Raw genomic sequence first — 19,323 nt, 5'->3', positions numbered from 1 at the left:
CGGACTTGCAGCCGATGGCGTCACTCCGTCGGATGAAGAGGTGACTATCTGATGGACTCAGCTCATTGCCAGAGATTAAGGAAAGAGTCGCCGGGTAGTTGAAATAATTAATATCGAAATGTGTAGTAACAGAGAGCCATCTTAAGGGCTGCTTCAGTCCATGCGGATACAGTGCGGAGATGCATTGGATATCCTCTTCCCATTTCCGCAAGCGCAAGCGCAACGAAGAATAATGAAGAACTGCGGGGAAGAAGCGCAGAAAATCAAGCTTCAAAGTGACGGGAACCGACTGTGGACTGCCTCAAGTCGCGGTCCACTATCGGCAAAAACCAACCAGCAAAGACTGTTCCAGCTCCGTAGATTATAGCCGGGGAGAACTTTCACATCCCCCCACCCGACTATCCGGATATACTTAACCCACCTGCTTTCCCACCCCTCATTGAAACAACTAGAAATACCCCCCTTCATCCAATGCCCCTCCATCGCGTCTTCCCTCGTCTTATCCGATCTTCTATCCCATCCATTACTACTACCACCTCAGCCGTGTCTCCCCCAGTGATTCAACGACTCTCCGCAATCAACGCTCACCTCCACCCCACCATCGTATCCCCCATCCGCAGCCTCACCACCATGTCCGTCCCCCAAACCATGAAGGCCGTCCTGGTCGAAAAGCTCGGCGGCCCCGAGGTCCTCGAATTCAAGACTAACCACCCCGTCCCCACGCCCAAGGAAGGCCAAGTTCTCGTGAAGAACAACATCTCCGGCATCAACTACATCGACACGTACTTCCGCACAGGCCTCTACCCCTCCGCGAAGCCTGAGATTCTCGGCCGCGAGGGCGCCGGTACCATCGTCGCTCTCGGCGATGGCCCCAACCCCTACAACTTCCAAGTTGGAGACCGGGTGGCCTGGCTCAGCACTAGCGGATATGCGGAGTACACAGCGGTGCCGATGACCAAGACGGTCAAGATCCCCGAGGGGATCACGGATGAAAACGTGATGGCGTCCTTCCTAAGTGGGTTGACGGTTCTCACGTTGGCGAAGGAGACATATCCCGTTCAGAAGGATGAGTGGGTGTTGGTACATGCTGCGGCTGGCGGGGCGGGCACCCTGATGACGCAGGTGCTGAAATCTATTGGTGCGAAGGTCATCGGGACGGCTGGTGGTCCCGAGAAGTGTGAACTGGCGAAGAGTCTGGGTGCAGATGTGGTGATTGATTACCGCAGTGAGGAGGGCAAGGATTGGGTAAAGAAGGTGAAGGAGATTACGGGTGGGAAGGGAGTTGATGTCGTCTTTGATTCGGTTGGTAAGGATACTTGGGAGGGAAGTTTGGAGAGTGTTAAGCGCAAGGGTACTATTGTTTGGTTCGGAAATGCTAGTGGTCCTGTTCCGCCTTTGCCTTTGCAGTAAGCTGTTCTCTACTTTGATGGTTGTGAGGTGCGATACTGATCGGTCGGTTTTATAGGAAACTCTCCCCCAAGTGTGTCAAGGTCGCTCGGCCTCAGCTCTTCGGCTACATTGAGACTCGCGAGGAATTCGAGTACTACGTCAATGAGCTGTTTTCGCTGCTCCTGTCTAACAAGCTCAAGGCCAAGGTCCACAAGGTTTACCCCTTGGAGGAGGTTGCCCAAGCTCATACCGATCTGGAGGGTAGAAAGACCACCGGCAAGTCGATGCTGAAGCCTTGAGCTAGTGGTACATGCTATAATTACTTGTTTCAATAGAAAGCAAATTGTTTTCACTATCTAGAAATGAACATGACTAAAATATGACTGTGTGATAGTAGCTGTTGATATCCTAGGAATCGGGTTAACGGGACAGGTCTGCCTGGAGATGTTCACAGAGTAACAGACGAGTCATCCTCGCCTTCGCTCTCTGCTTTGGTTAAATCCCTTGGCTCCTTCCATCCTAGCATCAGGTCATTCAAGAGAGGGGTGTAGTTGGAACCATACGTTCTATACGCATCCTCGAAATAATGGAACCCACAGTTCAGCTCCCATACCGGTGTGATGACCTTCATTCCCGGATAACAGTATTGAAGTAGATTGCCCTCCATGAAGAACTCAAAGTTCCTTTCCGGCAGTTGTACCACTCGCTCCTCGGGGCTGAGGTCAAAATCAGGCATTCCTGGATCCCGGTAAGCCCTTGCTAGCAGCTTTCCGACGGGAACAAGATCTGGAGCGTGCGTCTGGTAGAACTCCATGACGGCTTCTCCGGGAGGATGAACAGCGGTAACCTCAAACCCATCAATATCCTCGATGCGCACTGCACACAGTGTATTTTTCTCTGCCAATTCCTGAAACCGGAGAGCGTGACGATTCTCACCCGTGCCGGCAAGCGCGAACTTGACGATTTTACGGGCTATTTCAGTAGTCAGGTGAGGCGCATCGTCCTTGGGGCTTTTCCAGTTATTGTCCTCCGTATATGTGTCGTGGAGCTCGCCACCGAAAAGCAAAGAGCAACACGAGTTGAAGTCACCTGGGCTTTTGGCCATGAGCTGCTGGTTGTACCACAGCTCCTTTGCAGCTATGTCGCACGACGTCCTGGCTTGGTCGATGTTCTCGTTGTACTCCAGGCATACATCATGATAGAGGAGGTAGGATAGGAAGTTTCGAATGGTGACTGTCGCCAGCTTAATCATGTCTTCGGTTTCGGGGTTAAAATAGTATGGAAAGAAGGAAGTCCTATTACGAGTCAGTCAAACGCAGTCTCACAGGGTGTGGAACTCCTACAGAAAGCCGCGAACGACTGCATCAAAATCCACGGCAAGGTTAGATCTGTCCTTGCCTACACTGGTCATTGTTCGCGCTTGTAGGATCTGTTCGCTGTCCAGTTCCTGGAGGTCACGGTCTGCCAGACCCCCGAACATCTTCTGACCGACATTCACCCCTCCATACGACAGATATTTCATGAAGACATCTCTTCTGTCTGACTCTATACGACGGTTCTTCTGATAGCGTAAAAGAGCATCCTCGATTCGGCTGGGATTGATCAGTATAAGAGCCAGGATCCTAAGATGGCCAGACTTACTGGATGAGAGGGCGCGAACTTCGCACGTACGCCGGTTAGCGGGTGTTATGCATGAAAGAGGGTGGACATACACATTGTAGAGCTCCTTTTCGTTATTGAAATCCTCGGGGGTAATGGGTGCATCGACGTAGTATTCTTCGAAACCGGTAGGCTTGTTCTAGAGAAATCAGCCTGGCTGCAATGCGTGTCATTCGTAAGAAGTCTCACCTTTCCCCGCTTACTCTTGGGGCGTGCCTTGCTTTTCTTTTTCTTCTTTTTGGCCTGGTCGAACTCAATGGGCAACTCCTCGGGTGATTGCAAAATGGGACTGTTCGGGGCCGAGTCTGGTTTATCATCTGGAGTCTCCGGTAAATGATCCGCCTGGTGAGGCTCATTGATAGTTGTCGGTGCAGCTGGACGAAGAGGAAGGTCTTTGGTCGTAACCGGTTGATCCTGAGAGTCCGACATCGTGAGTGCTCTGATGAAATGAGTAGACTACTGAGTGATTTGAAGTGCAGAATGCGAACACGCCTTTTGCGAGAGGATGAGGAAGGAAGGAAAGTGAGAGAAGATGAAGAAGAGAGATGAGAACTGGAGGGGTATCCTGGGAGAGTAGAAATTGGAACTCGGAAGTTGCACGAGGAATATCGTGCAACCTTGCTTTCGAGGTATTCAGAGAAGCGATTTCATTAACAGTAGCCACGCAGCGGATTTAAGCCTTCCTAGATCATAGGGGAATAGAACTCAATGAAATCACCGATAGTGAAAGAAGATAAGGGATTCACCTGTGAAGTGAATGGGGCGAGGCCGGTTCCTTCCATGCCAGTATTCTCGAGCTGGTAGATGCCGTCTATCCTAAGTGATGGTGGTACCTACGGACTGCGTTGGACTACACGAGGAGAAATATAACGGACGCTTAGCTTGATTACTACCAATCTGATTCCTGTGGAAATCAAGCAGCCTTTGTGTTTGTCGCTCGTATATGAACTACCTATGTAGTCAAACAGACTCTACAGATTACTACTTGTATAGAATCGGCTCAGGATATGCCACATGACTAGGTAGTAGCAAAAGGCAAAGCCGGACATGTGACTACAATATAGTGTAACATTACTACTGCGGACTAGATTGGATCACCTTTGGACATTGCCTACCCCAAAGGCTATGCTACGGGAGAGACATGAGGTGTGTGATTACAGGCAGCTGAAGCAGGAGGGGTGCTGTTCGATAAAACAGTCGTATTGATTAGTGACTACAATTGGTTGGAGTGAGGGCAGTGATAATGGAGAGGCGGTGATGGCATTAATGAGCACTGTGCTTGGGGCAGCTGTTCCCTGTGCTAGCCATGAGATGGCAATGCTGCCGATTGCTCATGGTGGTGGTGATGTGCAGAAGGGCAAGGCGTGGGTGATGGCTTATTGGAAGTATAAGCAGATCCATATCCCAACCTCACGCCGCTGCATATTGCGAACTTGTACTGGGACGCGGAGGCTGTTCGCACCATGATAGGGCATTATCGAGAAGAGGACATGCATTTACTAGAACAACTATGGTGGTAGGCAAGGAAAACCAAAGCCAACTCACACTGCATTGGGCTTCAACTTAGGATCAGGGTGTCAGCTGCAAGCTGCTCCTGGACACAGTGGGCCTGTTGCTCGAGGCCAATCCGAGTCGGTGGATGTTCCCAATCATCAGGAAATCCCTGCTGCAAGCCAAGCTATCCAGGCTCATGCCAATGCTAATGGTCGCCTCAATACTTTACTTTAGCTCTTGCTAGCGTATGGACCAGATACCCGCGTCGGTAACTCCGAGGGACATTATCTATTGCATCAACTGACTTGCGCAAATCAGGATCCAGAGTGTCTGAGCCCGGGTCTGCTGAACCGACTGAGGGAGCAGATAGGGGTCAATGAGCTGTGAATGGAGGCACTGCACTGCATTGCCTGTGCAAAGGCAGTAGCCTCGATGGATTACATATGGCTTTCGTGCATAGACGACGGTCATTATGCAACATGCAGGCGTCTCTTCTCCACCATATTGATTGGATTGGTCAGGGATAAATTAGTTGATTAACAAAAACAATGAGCCTCGATGGCACCATAACTGAGAAGGCTGAAATCTGGCACCAGTATAAGCTGACGTGCTGGTCATTGGTAATCTGCGCAGCAAACCGCGGGTGAATCCAGTGGAACGAAGTATAGAGAAGACCCTCCAGCGAATGATCGCCGGCATGCGGCAGCATAACGCCTGATATTATACTTCCTCTGGGCTGCACTCGAGCCTTCTCGGATGATTACATTTTTAATACCGACCATTTCTTTAAGTTCATCGCCGGGATCCCTGGCGAGTGCAGCTTTGCTCGGGCCGCCTTGTGTTCCCTTGGAAGATCAGTCCATCATCCAGAGGGAAAGCGGATGCTTGCATGATTCTCCGCGGTTGCACGTCACTTCAGCTCGGAAACAAAACCAGCAACTTCCACCACTTCTTTTCACCACCACCAACACCACCTCCTGTGGCTTGTCCCTCCTTTTCCTGCCAACTCCCTTTGTTTGCCCTGTCGACCTACTCTCTCCTTTGTTTGATTGCCTCCTTTCCCTCCTTATTTTTCTCCGGCAGTTGCCTAAATATACTATATATACTGTTCCCCTCCCCCCCCCCATCCGGCTCGTCCTGCGCCCTTCCGCATCGCTTCCAATTCTCAGCGCCCGTGACTCAACTCATGCGGAATGCCGTCTAGAATCCAACGGTCTCTGTTGGACAGTGAATAATCCCATCGTTCTTCAGGAAACTCAATATGTCTTCCTCTCGGTCGGACAGCCTGAAAACCCAGAAACTGGACACCGACAGCTTTGTCGCTTTTGACCATGCCGCGGCTGGCCAGTAAGTTCTGCCTCTCCGCCCTTGCCGCAAGATACGGGATGCTTCATGGCCAGCACTCCCATTTTCTGTCCCTACCCCAACCAATATTCGCTTGCTTTGCGTATGAGACGTTACAGGCCACTAACCCTGTGCCAATTATACAGTGACGGTGTCCAATGCACCCTCTCCGGCTCCTTTATCGCAAAGCCCTGCACCCCCGAAGAAGTCGCCTTCTACGAGTCCAGCGCCCTTCACCCGGAATTTAGAGAGTTCATCCCTACATATATAGGGACGTTAACTTCTGCCGACCAGCAGCAATACTCTGCCATCGAAGCTGCTCAACAGTCCGGTGCGATTGTTCTCCCCGGATCAGACTACTCCTCCACCTCGGGCACTCCGAGCGCGGCCGGACCAGCACAGCCCAGCGCGGCAGCCTCGGGATCGGCGAGTGCCGCCCAGGATTCACCGTGGGTTCCTTCGGGCGGGAAAAAGCTGGAGACGGGAATATCTATTGTGCTGGAGAATGTGGCTTCCGGATTTAAGCGACCGAATGTCTTGGACGTGAAGCTGGGCGCAAGGTTATGGGCTGACGATGCGCCCCCCCAGAAGCGAGCGAAGCTAGATGCCGTATCCAAAGAGACGACAAGCTCGAAGCTGGGGTTCCGGATTGCTGGAATGAAAGTTTGGACGGGCGTGAGCGGAGAAAGCGACGAAGGAAGTAAGACCGATCCGTATGCTACGAAATACGAGGGTTCCGAAGGGGCGCGGGGCGAGGTCATCGAGAAGGACGGCTATAAGCGCTACGACAAGTGGTATGGACGGTCTCTCAATGAGAACAATGTTATAGAAGGGTTCCAAAAATTCCTCGCGGGAGCCAAAGCTGGGGCCGTTGACCGCTCCCGGTTAGTCGCCCGGAGACTAGCGGACGAACTGAAAAAGGTACAGCACGTGTTAGAGTCGGAGGAAAGCCGGATGTATTCGTCAAGTGTTTTGATTGTCTACGAGGGAGATCCAGAAGCGATGGAACATGCGCTTGTGGAAGAACAGAAGCCCCGGCCTGAACGAGGCGAGTCCGAGGACGAAGACGAGGAAGGAGAGGAAGAGGAAAACGTGGAGTTCCACATTCAGCAAGGCGGGTCAATCCAGGTAGTTGATATACCGGTCGGTCAGGGCACCAAATCGCACCAAGCAGTCAACATCAACATCGACCCCGAGATGGCCGAAATGGCCGAGTTGGGAGACTTGGGAGATCTAGAAGACGAGGAGGAAGAGGATCCCCCGAAGGTGCATGACCTCCGCCTGATCGATTTCGCCCACGCCAGTTGGACACCCGGTCAGGGGCCGGACGAGAATGTGCTAAAAGGAATCCGTAGCCTGATCGGAATCCTGAATGGACTTGCTGTCGAGTGACTGTACGATATCCAAGCTAAAGCATCCGAAGTCGCTGGCGATTTAAATGATGCTATATGAAACAATTTGGTGTTAGTAAATATATAAATGTACATCAAATTTTTTTTTTCCACACTGGAGTTGCTTGTTAAAGCATAATCAGACTCTTCTACCGAGTATGTCGCAGCGGAGGACATGTTCACATGAACGAATGCTGTGCGCAAGGCGTAGATCCGTAGGCTAATATTGTTAAAGTGCGGAGCACAGATCACCAACCCAAGCATGTTAGCTCAGGGGAAGAGCGCCGGGCTCATAACCCGGAGGTCCCTGGATCGAAACCAGGACATGCTATCTGATTTCTTTTTTTCGTTTTTTGCTACTCACTTCTTTTTGACCAGCCAGTGTCCCACAGAACAATGGAAAACCAGTGTCATGCATAAGATCTCTATTAACACGTTGTTATGATTTACTCCTGGAGAAGGCTCTAAGCCTTTCTCTCAATAAATAGACAGACTCTGTCAGCCCTTCCTTGATCTATGAGAACCTTGTACTTGCATAGCCTGGTGGAACATCAGTATATTACAGGGCTTTCCAGAGACATTAGCCAAGCGCAAGGGAAGTATTATATAGTAGTATCACGCTGGGAAGCGAGCTGCATACTATTCCTCTACGGCATTGTCATGCATCCTGAGTGGTAGACCGCGAAGAGCACCTGTTATGCCAGCCAACGACAGTTTAGTAGCCCGCATTGGACCACCGTGGTAAATGCAAATAAGCCTTGTCATAAGCCAGGTGATCAATCAGCCTGCTATCAGCATGTTTATCGAATGATTTCCTCGCATGTCTCCCCAGCGACTCCGGGACGAGTGAAGTGCTGGGCTTGCATCACTGAAAGGGTTGGTTCATGGCTACTGTATTCATGTACAGGCGGAGTTCGATGGGCTCATTATAGGAGGAGGTTCGCCTGGAAGTAGTCATTCTTCCAAAATTGAAATGCCTTGGCAAGCAGTCATTGCCGGAGAGTGATCTATACGAGGTCTCCGCTGATACGCGATGCTAGCACATGCCTACTTCACTTGCCTGGTATAACAGTTGTCGATGAGCTGGCAAGCCTGTAACCACATGACCATATGAGATGCCAAGATCATCAAATATATATTAAGATGGACGGAGGGATATCATGGTTTAGTAAGTGGTCCTTCGTTTCTCCGCACACCCTGATATATGTATGATAAACCCCTTGGTATTACTGAGATGAGGTCGATAGTACCTTATAAACCAACACCACAAGACAATGAAACATATGTACCATGAAGGCTTTATGTAGTTAATCCAAATAATTTCGGAAAGTAAGAAATCACGCTTTAACTTGTAGCCATGATACCGTGGGACGTTGATATCACGTGAAGCGCTACACATTGAAACAGAAAACAATCGCACATTCAATCTACATCCCATTCATATGGACAAAACACACAACTCATTTCAACCAACCCAGCATGTTAGCTCAGGGGAAGAGCGCCGGGCTCATAACCCGGAGGTCCCTGGATCGAAACCAGGACATGCTATCTCCGTTATCCATTTTTTCGTTTTGTCTCATGCAGAGTGGATTCGCGATGTCATGTAGAAATGGGTACCGCCGCGTTATGCTCTTTACCTATTCCTCGTTTTGACACTCCAGGTTTTTTTTTTTTTTCCCTCTTCTTTTATGATCTGTGCCATTTGAAAGTAAAATAAGCCAATATATCTACATACTTAGACTAAAGCTTCCTTGAATAAGCAATATTTTGATAGATTCACATCACTCCAAAAGTGGTCAAATCTTGCATAAATTACTAGTTACTAGGAAAGGAACAAAGCCATTACATAATCTGTCCTCCGCTCCGTCTCAAATCCATTCCAATCCGATCATCCATCGCAAACCCGCCGGTCCGCATCTCGCCCATCAGCGCAACACCACCAACAATACCAAAATGTTTCCCACGCGAGCTCTCCTTGCCCGCTCGGTCTGGAAGGGTGAGTATATTGCCCCAAATCTCATTCAATTCACTGTGAAATTGAACCCATCTAACGAGCAATAACCACAGGCCCGAACATTGTCCCGTACGTCGCCGTCGCATTTATTTCTCTTCCCTTCCCCTACCTAGTACCTTATACGAATGCACACCACTACTCAATTCCGGCCATTTTCAATTATAGCCACTACTCGACATATCACACATACAAATTGGAAAGAATGATATACTAATAAAGACTGGGAACTAGTCTCCCTCTCCCCCGCAAACTCCCCGCTCCGCCAGGAACACCACCGATCAAGACGCAGAAGCGCGGCGCCACGATCCTGCCGAATTTCGTGGGGTTGAAGTTCCAGGTCCACAATGGAAAGATTTATCAGGATGTGGTGATTACGGAGGAGATGGTTGGGAGGAAGTTGGGGGAGTTTGTTGCGTGAGTTTTTTTTTTCTCCCGTTCCCTTCTTTTCTTTTATCCCATCGTTCTTTTGGCTGGGAGGGTTGGGGTGGTTTGATGGAGGGATTCGGAGGACTTGAAGGCTGGAAGGGGGAGTAGGAAGATTCTGGGGGAATGAGGGATTCAATTGGTATATGGACTTCTTGCTAACTGATTGGTTATTGGCAGGACTCGGAAGAGGTTCACGTATAAGCAGTCGAAGAACAAATGATTGCTTTGCCAGTCGTGCCTGTTTGTCTGGCTGGCTGGATGTTCTGTTATACTCTATATGCAGGGCACCGGGGTCTTTACTGAGTCCCCTCTGCGTGTAGCTGGATTGTTAGCTCAAGAGGCATAGCAGACAGACAGGCAGGCAGGCAGTCAGTCAGTCAGACAGGGCAGACTTGGGCCAGATGGACAGACAGGTGGTGATTTCATATTGCATGGCTAGGTTCTTTTCTTTTATCTCAGGCGTTATATCCAGTTCCTTACTGCTATTCATCCACCAGTGTATGTATATCTACGTGTTGCATGTAAACTACTTGACGGACCATCAAAATCAACAGGTCAATGGACTTCTTCTCAGCACAGAATACAGAATATCAAGTCACTTCTATTATTGTCTCATTGTCTTTTTTTTGGGCCGCCCTTCCTACCATATCATATCTGAAACTCAACTCTCACCCCAACGCCCTAAACGCCTCTTGTATATTTCGAAACTCGGCCCACATGCAGGATATCGTTCGGCCGTTGCCCAGTATTTTACGCCAGCAAAGCAAAAAGAAAAGAAACGTAAAGTGAAACAGCACATCCCATCCCGCCTCCCCCGATCTACCCATATCCCCCATGATCATGCCATGCCATGCTCTTGAACATCCAGCACGTTCGCAATAAAAACCCCAAATGATACCCAAGGTGAAAAGAAAGAGGAGAAAATCACCGATAAAACTCCCCTCTCTTAACACTAACTCCATACTCCGACACCGCCATACCCAAGTCCTCCATCGTAAGCACCGTCCGTCCCTGTCCGGAACCTCCAGACCCACCACCTCCGAACCCGGGTCTTTGAATTCCCAAGTGCGTGCCTGCTTTGCCCTTTCCGGCATCGCCGCCTGATACACCTGTCGCGGCACCAGCAGACCCCACACCCGCAGCGCCAGCGGGCATGTTCAAGCCTGAGGCGGCGTTCAAACTGCCCATGGGGTTGCTGGCGGAGGAGCTGTTGGAGGCGCGGATGCGCGCATACTGGTACGAGTCGGCGGCGATGTCGGCGATGAATTTCTGGGTTGCGAGAGCGAGGAGGCGGGCGAGATGGGGAGGGGTTTGGTTGGGACCGTTGCCCGGAGGTGGAAGGCCGGCGAGGGTGAGATAGTGAGCTGTTACGGCGTCGGGGATCTAAAGATATTTCTGTTAGAGAGAGATGTGAAAGAAGAGGTATGGGGTGGAAGTAGATGAGGGTGGTGGTGGTAAAAGTAATGCGACATCAGATGAAAGCTGGGTGAAAGGGAAAGGAATCTTACAATCGGCGCATATTCATCCATCTTGCCCATGAACTCCCGCAAGCTGGTTTCTTTCTTGGCAGGCGCTGCGGCGGCCGCCAGAGCATCGACGGAGGTGGGCGCGGGGATGGAGTTTCCGGCCGCGCCGGCGGCGTCATCACCAGCGGGATTCTGGTTCGGCATGTCGGCGGTGTTATTTGTATTCATGTCGATGTCTTGTTCGATGGACGCATCCAGGGTGGTTTCAGCGGTATCGGGTTCTTGCTTGGGTACGACCGTCGCGGAGGAGGCTTCTTGTGATGCTGGCGGAGCTGGAGCTGTGACCGACGCAGAGGCAGGAGCAGCAGCTGGAGGGGGATGTTGCGAAGCCGAAGAGTCGGCCATGGTGGTAGTCGCAGTAGTAGTGAAGGTGAGTGGTGGTAGTGGTGGTTGGTGGCTGGTGAGCAAGGGAGGTGCCGGCCAGAACTAGTCCAATAGTGAATGAAAGAGCGCGTCGGCGGTCAGACAATGAGCCGGGATGGGCGGTGTTGCGCTGGTTCTGAGTTACCAGCACAAAAGAATAAGCTGCAGGGGGGTTGTGTGGGAGGAGAGACGAAGAATCAATCAATGAACTTGGGAAGATGGGATGGCGGAGAGTGGACTGGCCGGGTCGCGCTGCCGGAGCGGAGAGCCATTCGTCTCTCTCTCTCTCGTCCGCGGTCGGCCCGATTCTTTGCTGCTATACAGTATATCCTTCTGGCTACGTCTACAAGGTACTATTCTTGGTCCTGGTCAAGCAGTAAATTCATAAAGTACATACAGTCTTGCATTAGCTCCCTAACGCTGCCTCGCAAATACGAAAATGAAATGATGTTATTACACAGCCCAGACTCCTACATGGCCGTTCGTCTTTCCAGCAAGCAAGCACGCATCGAGACTCCCCCGATCAACTCCCCAAGACAGTCACATCGATAATCAACATGATCGCTAGAATAGATGTCGCAAAAGAAAACATAGAACACATTTTGATACATGTGGAGGAATAGCAAAGAAGATGGGAAAAGGGAATCAAGCAGAAGCATAGACAGAAGCCACGACGGGACACTTTATTGTCCAAGATGCATATTGGGATCGACATGGTCTTGATGGTGGGTATGATGCGGATGATGCTGGTGATGGTGGTGGTGATGGTGATGCTGTCCAAAGGCTTCACCGTGTACCTCCTGGCCCAGAGTCTGCATCAGGTTCTGCTCGGCCGTCTGATCGAACGCCGCATGCGCTCCAGCATCGGGTGGCAGTGGCGATGCCGACATATCGTGGCCGTGTGTCATTCCAACCGGCTGCGCATGTGCACCGGCAAGTGCCATCATGCCCTTGATGCCTTCAACATGCGCCTTGTCCTCTTCGCCCTGCTTCTTCTGCCGTTCACGGGCCTCGCGTTTGGCTGCCTGCGCGGGCGCGCGCGTCTTCAGCTCTCCTGTCACAAACTTCAGGTAATACGGCACTTCAATGCCACTCTTAAGGAAGAACAGCTTCAGGTTCCGCGCCTTATCCTTCAATTGAACCTGGTTGCGGTCCTTCAGCGCTTCGCTGATAGTGCCTCCCGGGCCGAACATGGCAAGTATCTGACTCCAGTGCGGGCCCTTGACCCGGTCCAGCCCGGCCATCAAAGCGTTCTCTTCTTCCGTTGTCCACGGCCGACGCTGGCTGGGCAGTCCAGACTTGCGACTGCTAGGTGACGACTTGGCAGATGCCGCCATGCGCGCGCGCTCGTAGAGTACCTGAGTCGGCTGCGACTGCGAGTAGTGTGGGATCCCCGGCATATAGCCATGGTTAGCTGCGGCTGAGTTGGGTCGCGGAATCGACGCAGGCGTCACATGGTTGTATTGCTGGAAGTTGGCCTGGAGGGGGCTTTGCTGGAAGGTTAGTTGGCCGGGCGGTTGCTGGTAACCGGACGGAGCGGGACTATGATGATACGGCTGCTGATGAGTCTGCTGATGCTGCATCTGACCCGTGGGCTGGGCAGCAGAATAGCCATGCAGGATTTGGCCCCCTTGCTGCGGCGCATGTTGAGGGGGCTGCTGCTGGAGTTGCTGGGGTTGATGCATCTGATGCTGTTGCTGGTGCTGCTGTGGTTGCTGCTGCGATGGTTGCTGCTGCTGGTTCTGTTGGGCCTGCTGCTGCTGGGAGCGTCTCAAGCCGTGGCCCTGCAGCGCAATTTGCGCCGCACGAGCCGCACGCGCGACCAAGTCGCCGTGCATGTTCCTATCAACGGGGACATCAGGTGGCTGGGTCGAGACCGGGAACTGGCCTTGCAAGGGAGCATTGGCTGGCTGAGAGTCTCCGTCGGATGAGGATGGCTGTCGACCCTTGGCGGTCTTTTTCGTCTGGCTCATCGTTAGTGCAAGCACGTGCAATCAGGGATAACGGGGGGTCAGACCTGTTGATTGCTGATAGTATCAAAGTTCTTGGTGATGTAGGAGCTCAAATCCCGAAGGAAATCCTCCCAGTGATACTTATCCGGCAAGGCCTTCATGGCCTCCTCATTGTTGACGTCGCTCAGCAAGATGTCACGGCGCGAACCGGCCCGTTTGACAAAGTCCGCTTCACTAGGAGCCAGCTGACGAGTCCCCGGACGCCGATCTAGCAGCTGTTGCTCCAGCTCATCAGGGAACAGATCGTAAAGCAACTCGGTTCGGGTTCTCTCCGAGTTGTTCATCGATGCGATAAACGCCTGGGTCTTGAGTTCCAAGAACAAGGCACCCTGCACCTTGAGAAGGCGGCCACCTTCCGGTACAAACACATCAAGGAAATTATCGTTCAATTCCGAGAACCCAATCTCCTGCGTGCCGAAAATACTAGAAACGAAGGAGGCTAGATTTGCTTTGCGAATAATATCGATCTGAGAGGATTCGGTGAGCTCCAGCTCTGTAGGCGAAAGGAAAGACTTTTTGCTCGAGTAAACTTTTTTTGTATGATCAAACAGCGAACGCATGGTCGCATAGGCTTGGCCACTCTCGGTCTCAGGTTCGGAAACGAAGGAGGTGATTTCCTGATACGAGGACTTGGCTAACAACGATAAAATCTGAGTTGACTGAAAGCATATCGCGTCAGGATCCAGTAAGCAAAATTACGCGAGGTAAATCGCGACTTACCAAATTGTCAAGGATAGGTAGACTCTGAATCTTCAGGTGCGAGTTGGCTTTCACAAACACCAAGCCCTTCGGAGGCGACGCGCTGGGCGTCTCCGCCAGTTGCTGCTGGCCTAGTACACATTGTTCCTCCACTCGTTCTGCGTGATTCATGATGCTTGAAATCACGGTAGCCATGTCCGAATCGATATCAGCACTGCTTTCTGGTTGGGGCACGGCGCTTTCTGCAGATCCTTCGATGGGAGCGGGCGTGTCTAGAGGACGGTCCACGGGATGGTCCACGGGGTCAACAACACCAGAGCCTAGTGCAGATGCCAGTTCCTCTTCAATCTGATTTCCTGGGACTTGATCTGCAGTTAATGCAGTCGGTGGAGGTGGTAGTGAAAGATCAGCTGGCTCGGATTCGAGACGGCGTTTCTTAGAAGCTCGCGGCGAGAGGGAACCGTCATCTTCCTCGAGAGGGTGAGACATTTTAGGGGAAACTGCCGCGAATTCACGTCAACTCAGTGAATGAAAACAAACAGAGCATACAAGAAATCTTGATCACCGTAGAGGATTGGCCCCAGGGTGTCTGGTATCAAAGACAATCTGCCAGGGGAGGTGCCGGAGCCAGCGGGAGCAGAGGCTCCTCCTTCAAACGGCGCGCAGAAGGACTCACCATGAGCGACGGAATCGGTCACGGAGGGAACAGGCAACTCAGACGAGGCCGCCTCGTCGAGAGACGGGCCTGTACCTCTCGTGTCGACCATGATAGGGACAATTCCTGATGGAAGGGATAGGCGTTGACTTCCAAGAGCAGAAATGAGGGCTTAGGGGTAGGGCGCAGGCGTAGGGCTTTTGGGAAGTGTTAGGTTGAGAATCGCCCCCTCAGATTTTTCCCTACTTTTTCCTTCTCCGCCGCCCGTTCGGTCGGGGGACTCGGCTGGGGGTGTGGATTCCAGCTCTATTATTATTCCTGGGGATACTTATGATGTATATCAGGATATAGGTAGCTTAATCTGATGTTCAGTGTTTCACTAGATACTCTATCGATCTTTACTACGAACTAGATTGAAAGGTAATACGTTCACATGAACATTTGTTTGATTGTTCCCAGACCTGTTGTAGTAGTTACTTTCTGTTGTGTTGCCCCGACCGTCCTTCCCTGCCTTTCCTCTTTCGGAGACCCGTTCGCTGTCTGCCTGAGTGCCTGATCATCCTCCACTTTTCTCTGTAGTTGACTAGACTGTAGATTCCCCTGTTACTCCTTTTCTTCTCCACCACCCACTCTGTCTAAGAGCTATTTGTTTGGAACAGGCTTCACTCCGAGTCTCTAACATCCTTCTTAATGTATCATTTGATCACTACTATCTATCCCCTCAGTGGTAACCTTCCATCCAGGGTTACTTCCGTCCAATGCTACTTTATCCATGCGTCATAGACTATTTCCCATCTCTTGCTAGACTTCTGCTGTTAGCCATTGCAACACACTGACGTGCTCCAGCTGAAATTTTAGAACACCTTGGCATCGCAGAATCAATCAATCTCTGCAGGATACAAGCAAATGACAGTATATAGACGCGTCTATCACTGCAGCTACCATGAGAGCACATCCTCCTCACAAAGTCTACTAAAAGCCTGCCTTAAGAGTATTTGTAGGCGTGACTATGATTGCAGTCGCAACGCTGAGTACTGTTTCAAGTAGACTAGCTCAGCTCTGAGTGTTGGACGGACAAAGGCTATTCCCATGGTTCTTTGATGTATGCAAGATGATTGCGCTGTTACGTCCTTGGTCTGTACCAGACGTTAGCTGGCCATTGGATGAGTCCAGACACGGACCGGTCCTTGACTTTGACACCTCGCCATATATTCCCATGGGCATTCCCCGCGGTTCAGCGTTTTTCTATTTGACCCGCTTCCATAGGATGCAACTACCGGGTGCTGTCAATGCCTTTTATCTGGGGCCCTCCCACTGTTGGCATTGGCTGGCCGACGCTCATCCTGCGTATACATGATTGTGCTGGGTAGTCTTCACCCATAGTGTCGGCTAAGCATCTTCGTTTTCATGAGAGGTTGACTCTAAGGACCCCCGCAATGCTTTCTACGCGCCAGTTTGTCGCTCTTGCGGCACTCCTGCAGGCAGCTACTCCGGCTTCAGCTCAAGACCTCCAGGAGCAAGTTTGGGCGGTATTCGCCTATACTCTGTACGGGGACCGTGTCCCGACAGCCCTGCCTCGTCCCAATATCTTGACACCGTATGGGGCTAGCGGACTGTATGAGGCCGGATCTGCCTTTCGAGACCGATATGTCGCCATCCATTCGACAGACGTCAGTCCGAGTACAAGGATCGAAAGCATCTCTACGTATGCGCTCGAAGACGAAGATCTTGATATCCTGACGACCACCGATCCGTCAGTCATTGCGTCCGCGCAGGCTTTCATGCAGGGGTTATACCCACCTCTGAACGATACTTACGACGTGCAATACCCTGACCCTTCATATCTCATGGCCAATGGGAGCTATGCGACTGCTCCTATGGGCGGCTACCAATACCCGCCTATTGTCACCGTGAGCTCGGACGACCCTCAGTCGGTCGTGGTGGCAGGCCAAGATAATTGCTTCCTGCATCAGATCGCCAATGCTGACTACCAGGATAGCCCCGAAGCTCAGCAAATGGTACAGGAGTCCAATGCGCTTTACAACCGTCTATATAACCAGGCCCTGTCGGGCGATTTTGACCGTTCTTCGGTCAACTATGCGAACTCCGTTGCGGTCTCCGAATTCTTAGAGTATCAGCTCTTGCACAACGAGACCCTGTTGCACAGCGTCAGCCAAGAGGACATAAGGCTCGCGCGCTGGTATGCCGATCAATATACCTTTGCAACAAACGGCAACGCGGATTCATCGTTGTCAAGTCCAATCGATAGCAGTGCCATCCGTACAATTGCAGGACAGACACTGGCCGGACGTATTTTGGATGCGTTCGACACCAATGTTCTTTACCGGGGTAACAGTGGGAAATTGACATTCGCCTTCGGAGGCTATGAGCCTGCTGTCGCTCTTACATCCCTCGTGCAACTTGCGTCCCCGGCAAATGGGAAATTCTACGGACGACCTGCGCTTGGGGCCTCGCTCACCTTTGAGCTCTTCAGTCTGGAAAACCAATCTTTTCCGACCTATCCTGACCCATCCCAGCTTTATGTGCGGTTCCTCCTGCGCAATGGAACAACATCACCGGAATTCCAATCTTACCCTCTTTTCGGCCACAGTCCCAGCAGCATCGAGGTTCCCTATAGCGAGTTCAAGGCTGAGATGCAGGCCTTTTCGCTCAATTCGACGCAAGAGTGGTGTCTCCTGTGCGATTCGACTTCGTCAGCTGTATTCTGCTCGGGTGTTCTGAATGATGATGACGACCCCACTAGCAGCGCAGCCTCTTCTTCCGGACGCAAAGGGATTAGCCCCGCCGTTGGAGGAGTCATCGGTGCGATTGTGACCCTAGTTGTCGTTGGGCTGATCGCTGCTGTCGGTTTCCTGCTGCTCGGGGTCCGAGTACACCGTGGACGCAGGGCGAGCTTGGAGGAGATCAAAGGGGGCATCGATCTGGGAAGCGATTCGAACCTGGCCTTGCGGGAACATGCTGCGCCACCAGCAAAGACGGCGAGGCCTTGAGCTTGTATTTCCGGGTGGGTCTGGCGAGCTTGATGCTATTGAAAACCGAAGATTATTTCAATAATAAAATAGGAGTTTCCGGTGTTTTTTAATAGTGAAATTGGGAGATAGCACACGACTTAAGAATATTCTGAGAATTTGCCCAATCACTCATTCCTTATTCATCAACGATAATGCGCATAGAGCCGTAAATCATACTATGCCACATTCCAAGGTGGTGCATGGTGAAAGAAAAGACATTATAGAAGGTACAGGTACTTTAGTCAAGTAGTAGAATATATCGAGGAGGCACAGGAAAGTTTGAAGCGGATAGATCTTGACCATGTAAAGCAACGGCGGGCCAAATTACTAAAGACTAAGAGTCCTGCTTATAGACGTCAACAGGACCAAGTGTAGCCGGATGATCGTAATGATGTGGCATGATCTAACTATTAGAGAATAGAAACAATATCTTAAATTATTGGAAAAATATCCATCAAGCTACTTTTCCTCAAACCAAACAAGACTGACTTTTTAGGGAGGATCTAAGATTCTTCTAACTTATCTCCTTATCTCCATATAAACATCACAAAGTCTTCAAAAATAATTGAATATCGAGTAAAGCTATTAATCACATCTCAAATCCTGAAAGGATTCTAATGATGTCATGCTTTAATCCACCATTTCCCCATCTCAATACAGCTGAGAGATGCTGTAAGAAATTCAATGAACTGTCTTTGAATGTCGTTCTCCAGGTCCCCAAACACACCATGTAAAACTCCTCTTCTTGGGGCCTCAGATAATGAAGCCATAATTCGTGGATTGGACCCTCCGTAGTGACAGAGAAGGCAAGGCGCAACTTGGTGTTAGACCAATCTTGGGCAAGATAGTTACCAGAATATCTATAGAATCTTTTGATCCTTATCCGTACTTATGATAGCTTGAAGATTTGTGCCCTATTTTTCTCACATCAAGTGTGGTTTTAAAATTTGGAAGAAATGCTGATAATATTATCTACTTTATATATAGTCTCTATACTGTTTCACAGCCTCTATAATTTACTGGTGGTTGAGATATCTTAAAGTTGAAAAAGTTTCTTTTATGATATTACATTGACGGCCGGTTCGGTTGGGAACTACGTTACTGTCGAGACATTTACTAGACGGTGCTTTATCTTGGTGACCTAAGATTGCCACATGAGACTTCACTCACATCTTTCATATAGACCATGTATCTATAGGCCATGCAAATAGCATCGGATCGCTTTCTCAATCAACTAACTACGAGCATACCATTTTACGAGTTACAGGCAGGGCAGACATGCAGACAAACAGGCACAAAGTAGAAAAGAAACGCAGCAC

General features: G+C 50.7%; 8 protein-coding genes and 2 non-coding genes across 10 annotated transcripts; 7 read left to right on the top strand and 3 right to left on the bottom strand.

The window, feature by feature from the left end:
* The first annotated feature begins 262 nt into the window (after positions 1 to 262).
* ASPBRDRAFT_44837 (quinone oxidoreductase family protein) lies at positions 263 to 1,920 on the top strand. The gene is made up of 2 exons (XM_067625281.1): positions 263 to 1,406; positions 1,466 to 1,920. Exons 1-2 carry the CDS (start codon positions 472 to 474, stop codon positions 1,686 to 1,688), a joined length of 1,158 nt encoding a protein of 385 aa, XP_067477861.1. The 5' UTR covers positions 263 to 471; the 3' UTR covers positions 1,689 to 1,920.
* ASPBRDRAFT_180704 (uncharacterized protein) lies at positions 1,838 to 3,477 on the bottom strand (the record flags this gene model as incomplete). Its single annotated transcript, XM_067619929.1, has 5 exons — positions 1,838 to 2,684; positions 2,733 to 2,981; positions 3,031 to 3,048; positions 3,102 to 3,187; positions 3,238 to 3,477. The coding sequence occupies 5 exons, from the start codon at positions 3,475 to 3,477 to the stop codon at positions 1,838 to 1,840; spliced, it is 1,440 nt and encodes a 479-aa protein (XP_067477860.1).
* Positions 3,478 to 5,339: 1,862 nt separating this feature from the next.
* On the top strand, positions 5,340 to 7,367 carry ASPBRDRAFT_44836 (inositol polyphosphate multikinase). Its single transcript, XM_067625280.1, has 2 exons — positions 5,340 to 5,889; positions 6,033 to 7,367. The coding sequence occupies exons 1-2, from the start codon at positions 5,804 to 5,806 to the stop codon at positions 7,276 to 7,278; spliced, it is 1,332 nt and encodes a 443-aa protein (XP_067477859.1). The 5' UTR covers positions 5,340 to 5,803; the 3' UTR covers positions 7,279 to 7,367.
* A 169-nt stretch (positions 7,368 to 7,536) lies between these two features.
* ASPBRDRAFT_t179 lies at positions 7,537 to 7,608 on the top strand. The gene has a single exon. It is a non-coding gene; the product is annotated as a tRNA-Met (tRNA).
* A 1,145-nt stretch (positions 7,609 to 8,753) lies between these two features.
* ASPBRDRAFT_t180 lies at positions 8,754 to 8,825 on the top strand. The gene has a single exon. It is a non-coding gene; the product is annotated as a tRNA-Met (tRNA).
* Positions 8,826 to 9,230: 405 nt separating this feature from the next.
* ASPBRDRAFT_129021 (mitochondrial 37S ribosomal protein uS19m) lies at positions 9,231 to 9,937 on the top strand (the record flags this gene model as incomplete). Its single annotated transcript, XM_067618106.1, has 3 exons — positions 9,231 to 9,277; positions 9,511 to 9,705; positions 9,895 to 9,937. The coding sequence occupies 3 exons, from the start codon at positions 9,231 to 9,233 to the stop codon at positions 9,935 to 9,937; spliced, it is 285 nt and encodes a 94-aa protein (XP_067477858.1).
* ASPBRDRAFT_628140 (uncharacterized protein) lies at positions 9,748 to 10,609 on the top strand. Its single transcript, XM_067628389.1, has one exon. The coding sequence runs from the start codon at positions 10,119 to 10,121 to the stop codon at positions 10,575 to 10,577; it is 459 nt and encodes a 152-aa protein (XP_067477857.1). The 5' UTR covers positions 9,748 to 10,118; the 3' UTR covers positions 10,578 to 10,609.
* A 32-nt stretch (positions 10,610 to 10,641) lies between these two features.
* ASPBRDRAFT_31499 (putative TFIID and and SAGA complex TAF10 subunit) lies at positions 10,642 to 11,588 on the bottom strand (the record flags this gene model as incomplete). Its single annotated transcript, XM_067622907.1, has 2 exons — positions 10,642 to 11,100; positions 11,226 to 11,588. 2 exons carry the CDS (start codon positions 11,586 to 11,588, stop codon positions 10,642 to 10,644), a joined length of 822 nt encoding a protein of 273 aa, XP_067477856.1.
* A 377-nt stretch (positions 11,589 to 11,965) lies between these two features.
* On the bottom strand, positions 11,966 to 15,174 carry ASPBRDRAFT_44832 (putative MYB DNA binding protein (Tbf1)). Its single transcript, XM_067625277.1, has 4 exons — positions 14,994 to 15,174; positions 14,339 to 14,817; positions 13,624 to 14,277; positions 11,966 to 13,570 (listed from the first exon to the last, which is right to left on the bottom strand). The coding sequence occupies exons 1-4, from the start codon at positions 15,082 to 15,084 to the stop codon at positions 12,290 to 12,292; spliced, it is 2,505 nt and encodes an 834-aa protein (XP_067477855.1). The 5' UTR covers positions 15,085 to 15,174; the 3' UTR covers positions 11,966 to 12,289.
* Positions 15,175 to 16,408: 1,234 nt separating this feature from the next.
* Positions 16,409 to 17,983, top strand: ASPBRDRAFT_128942 (uncharacterized protein; the record flags this gene model as incomplete). Its single annotated transcript, XM_067618101.1, has 1 exon — positions 16,409 to 17,983. The coding sequence occupies one exon, from the start codon at positions 16,409 to 16,411 to the stop codon at positions 17,981 to 17,983; it is 1,575 nt and encodes a 524-aa protein (XP_067477854.1).
* Between the last annotated feature and the right edge of the window lie 1,340 nt (positions 17,984 to 19,323).

This window comes from Aspergillus brasiliensis (genome assembly GCF_001889945.1).
Source record: "Aspergillus brasiliensis CBS 101740 unplaced genomic scaffold ASPBRscaffold_8, whole genome shotgun sequence".
Lineage (NCBI taxonomy): Eukaryota > Fungi > Ascomycota > Eurotiomycetes > Eurotiales > Aspergillaceae > Aspergillus > Aspergillus brasiliensis.
Note: the sequence above shows the minus strand (reverse complement) of the source record. Positions and strands in the feature narration are given on the sequence as shown.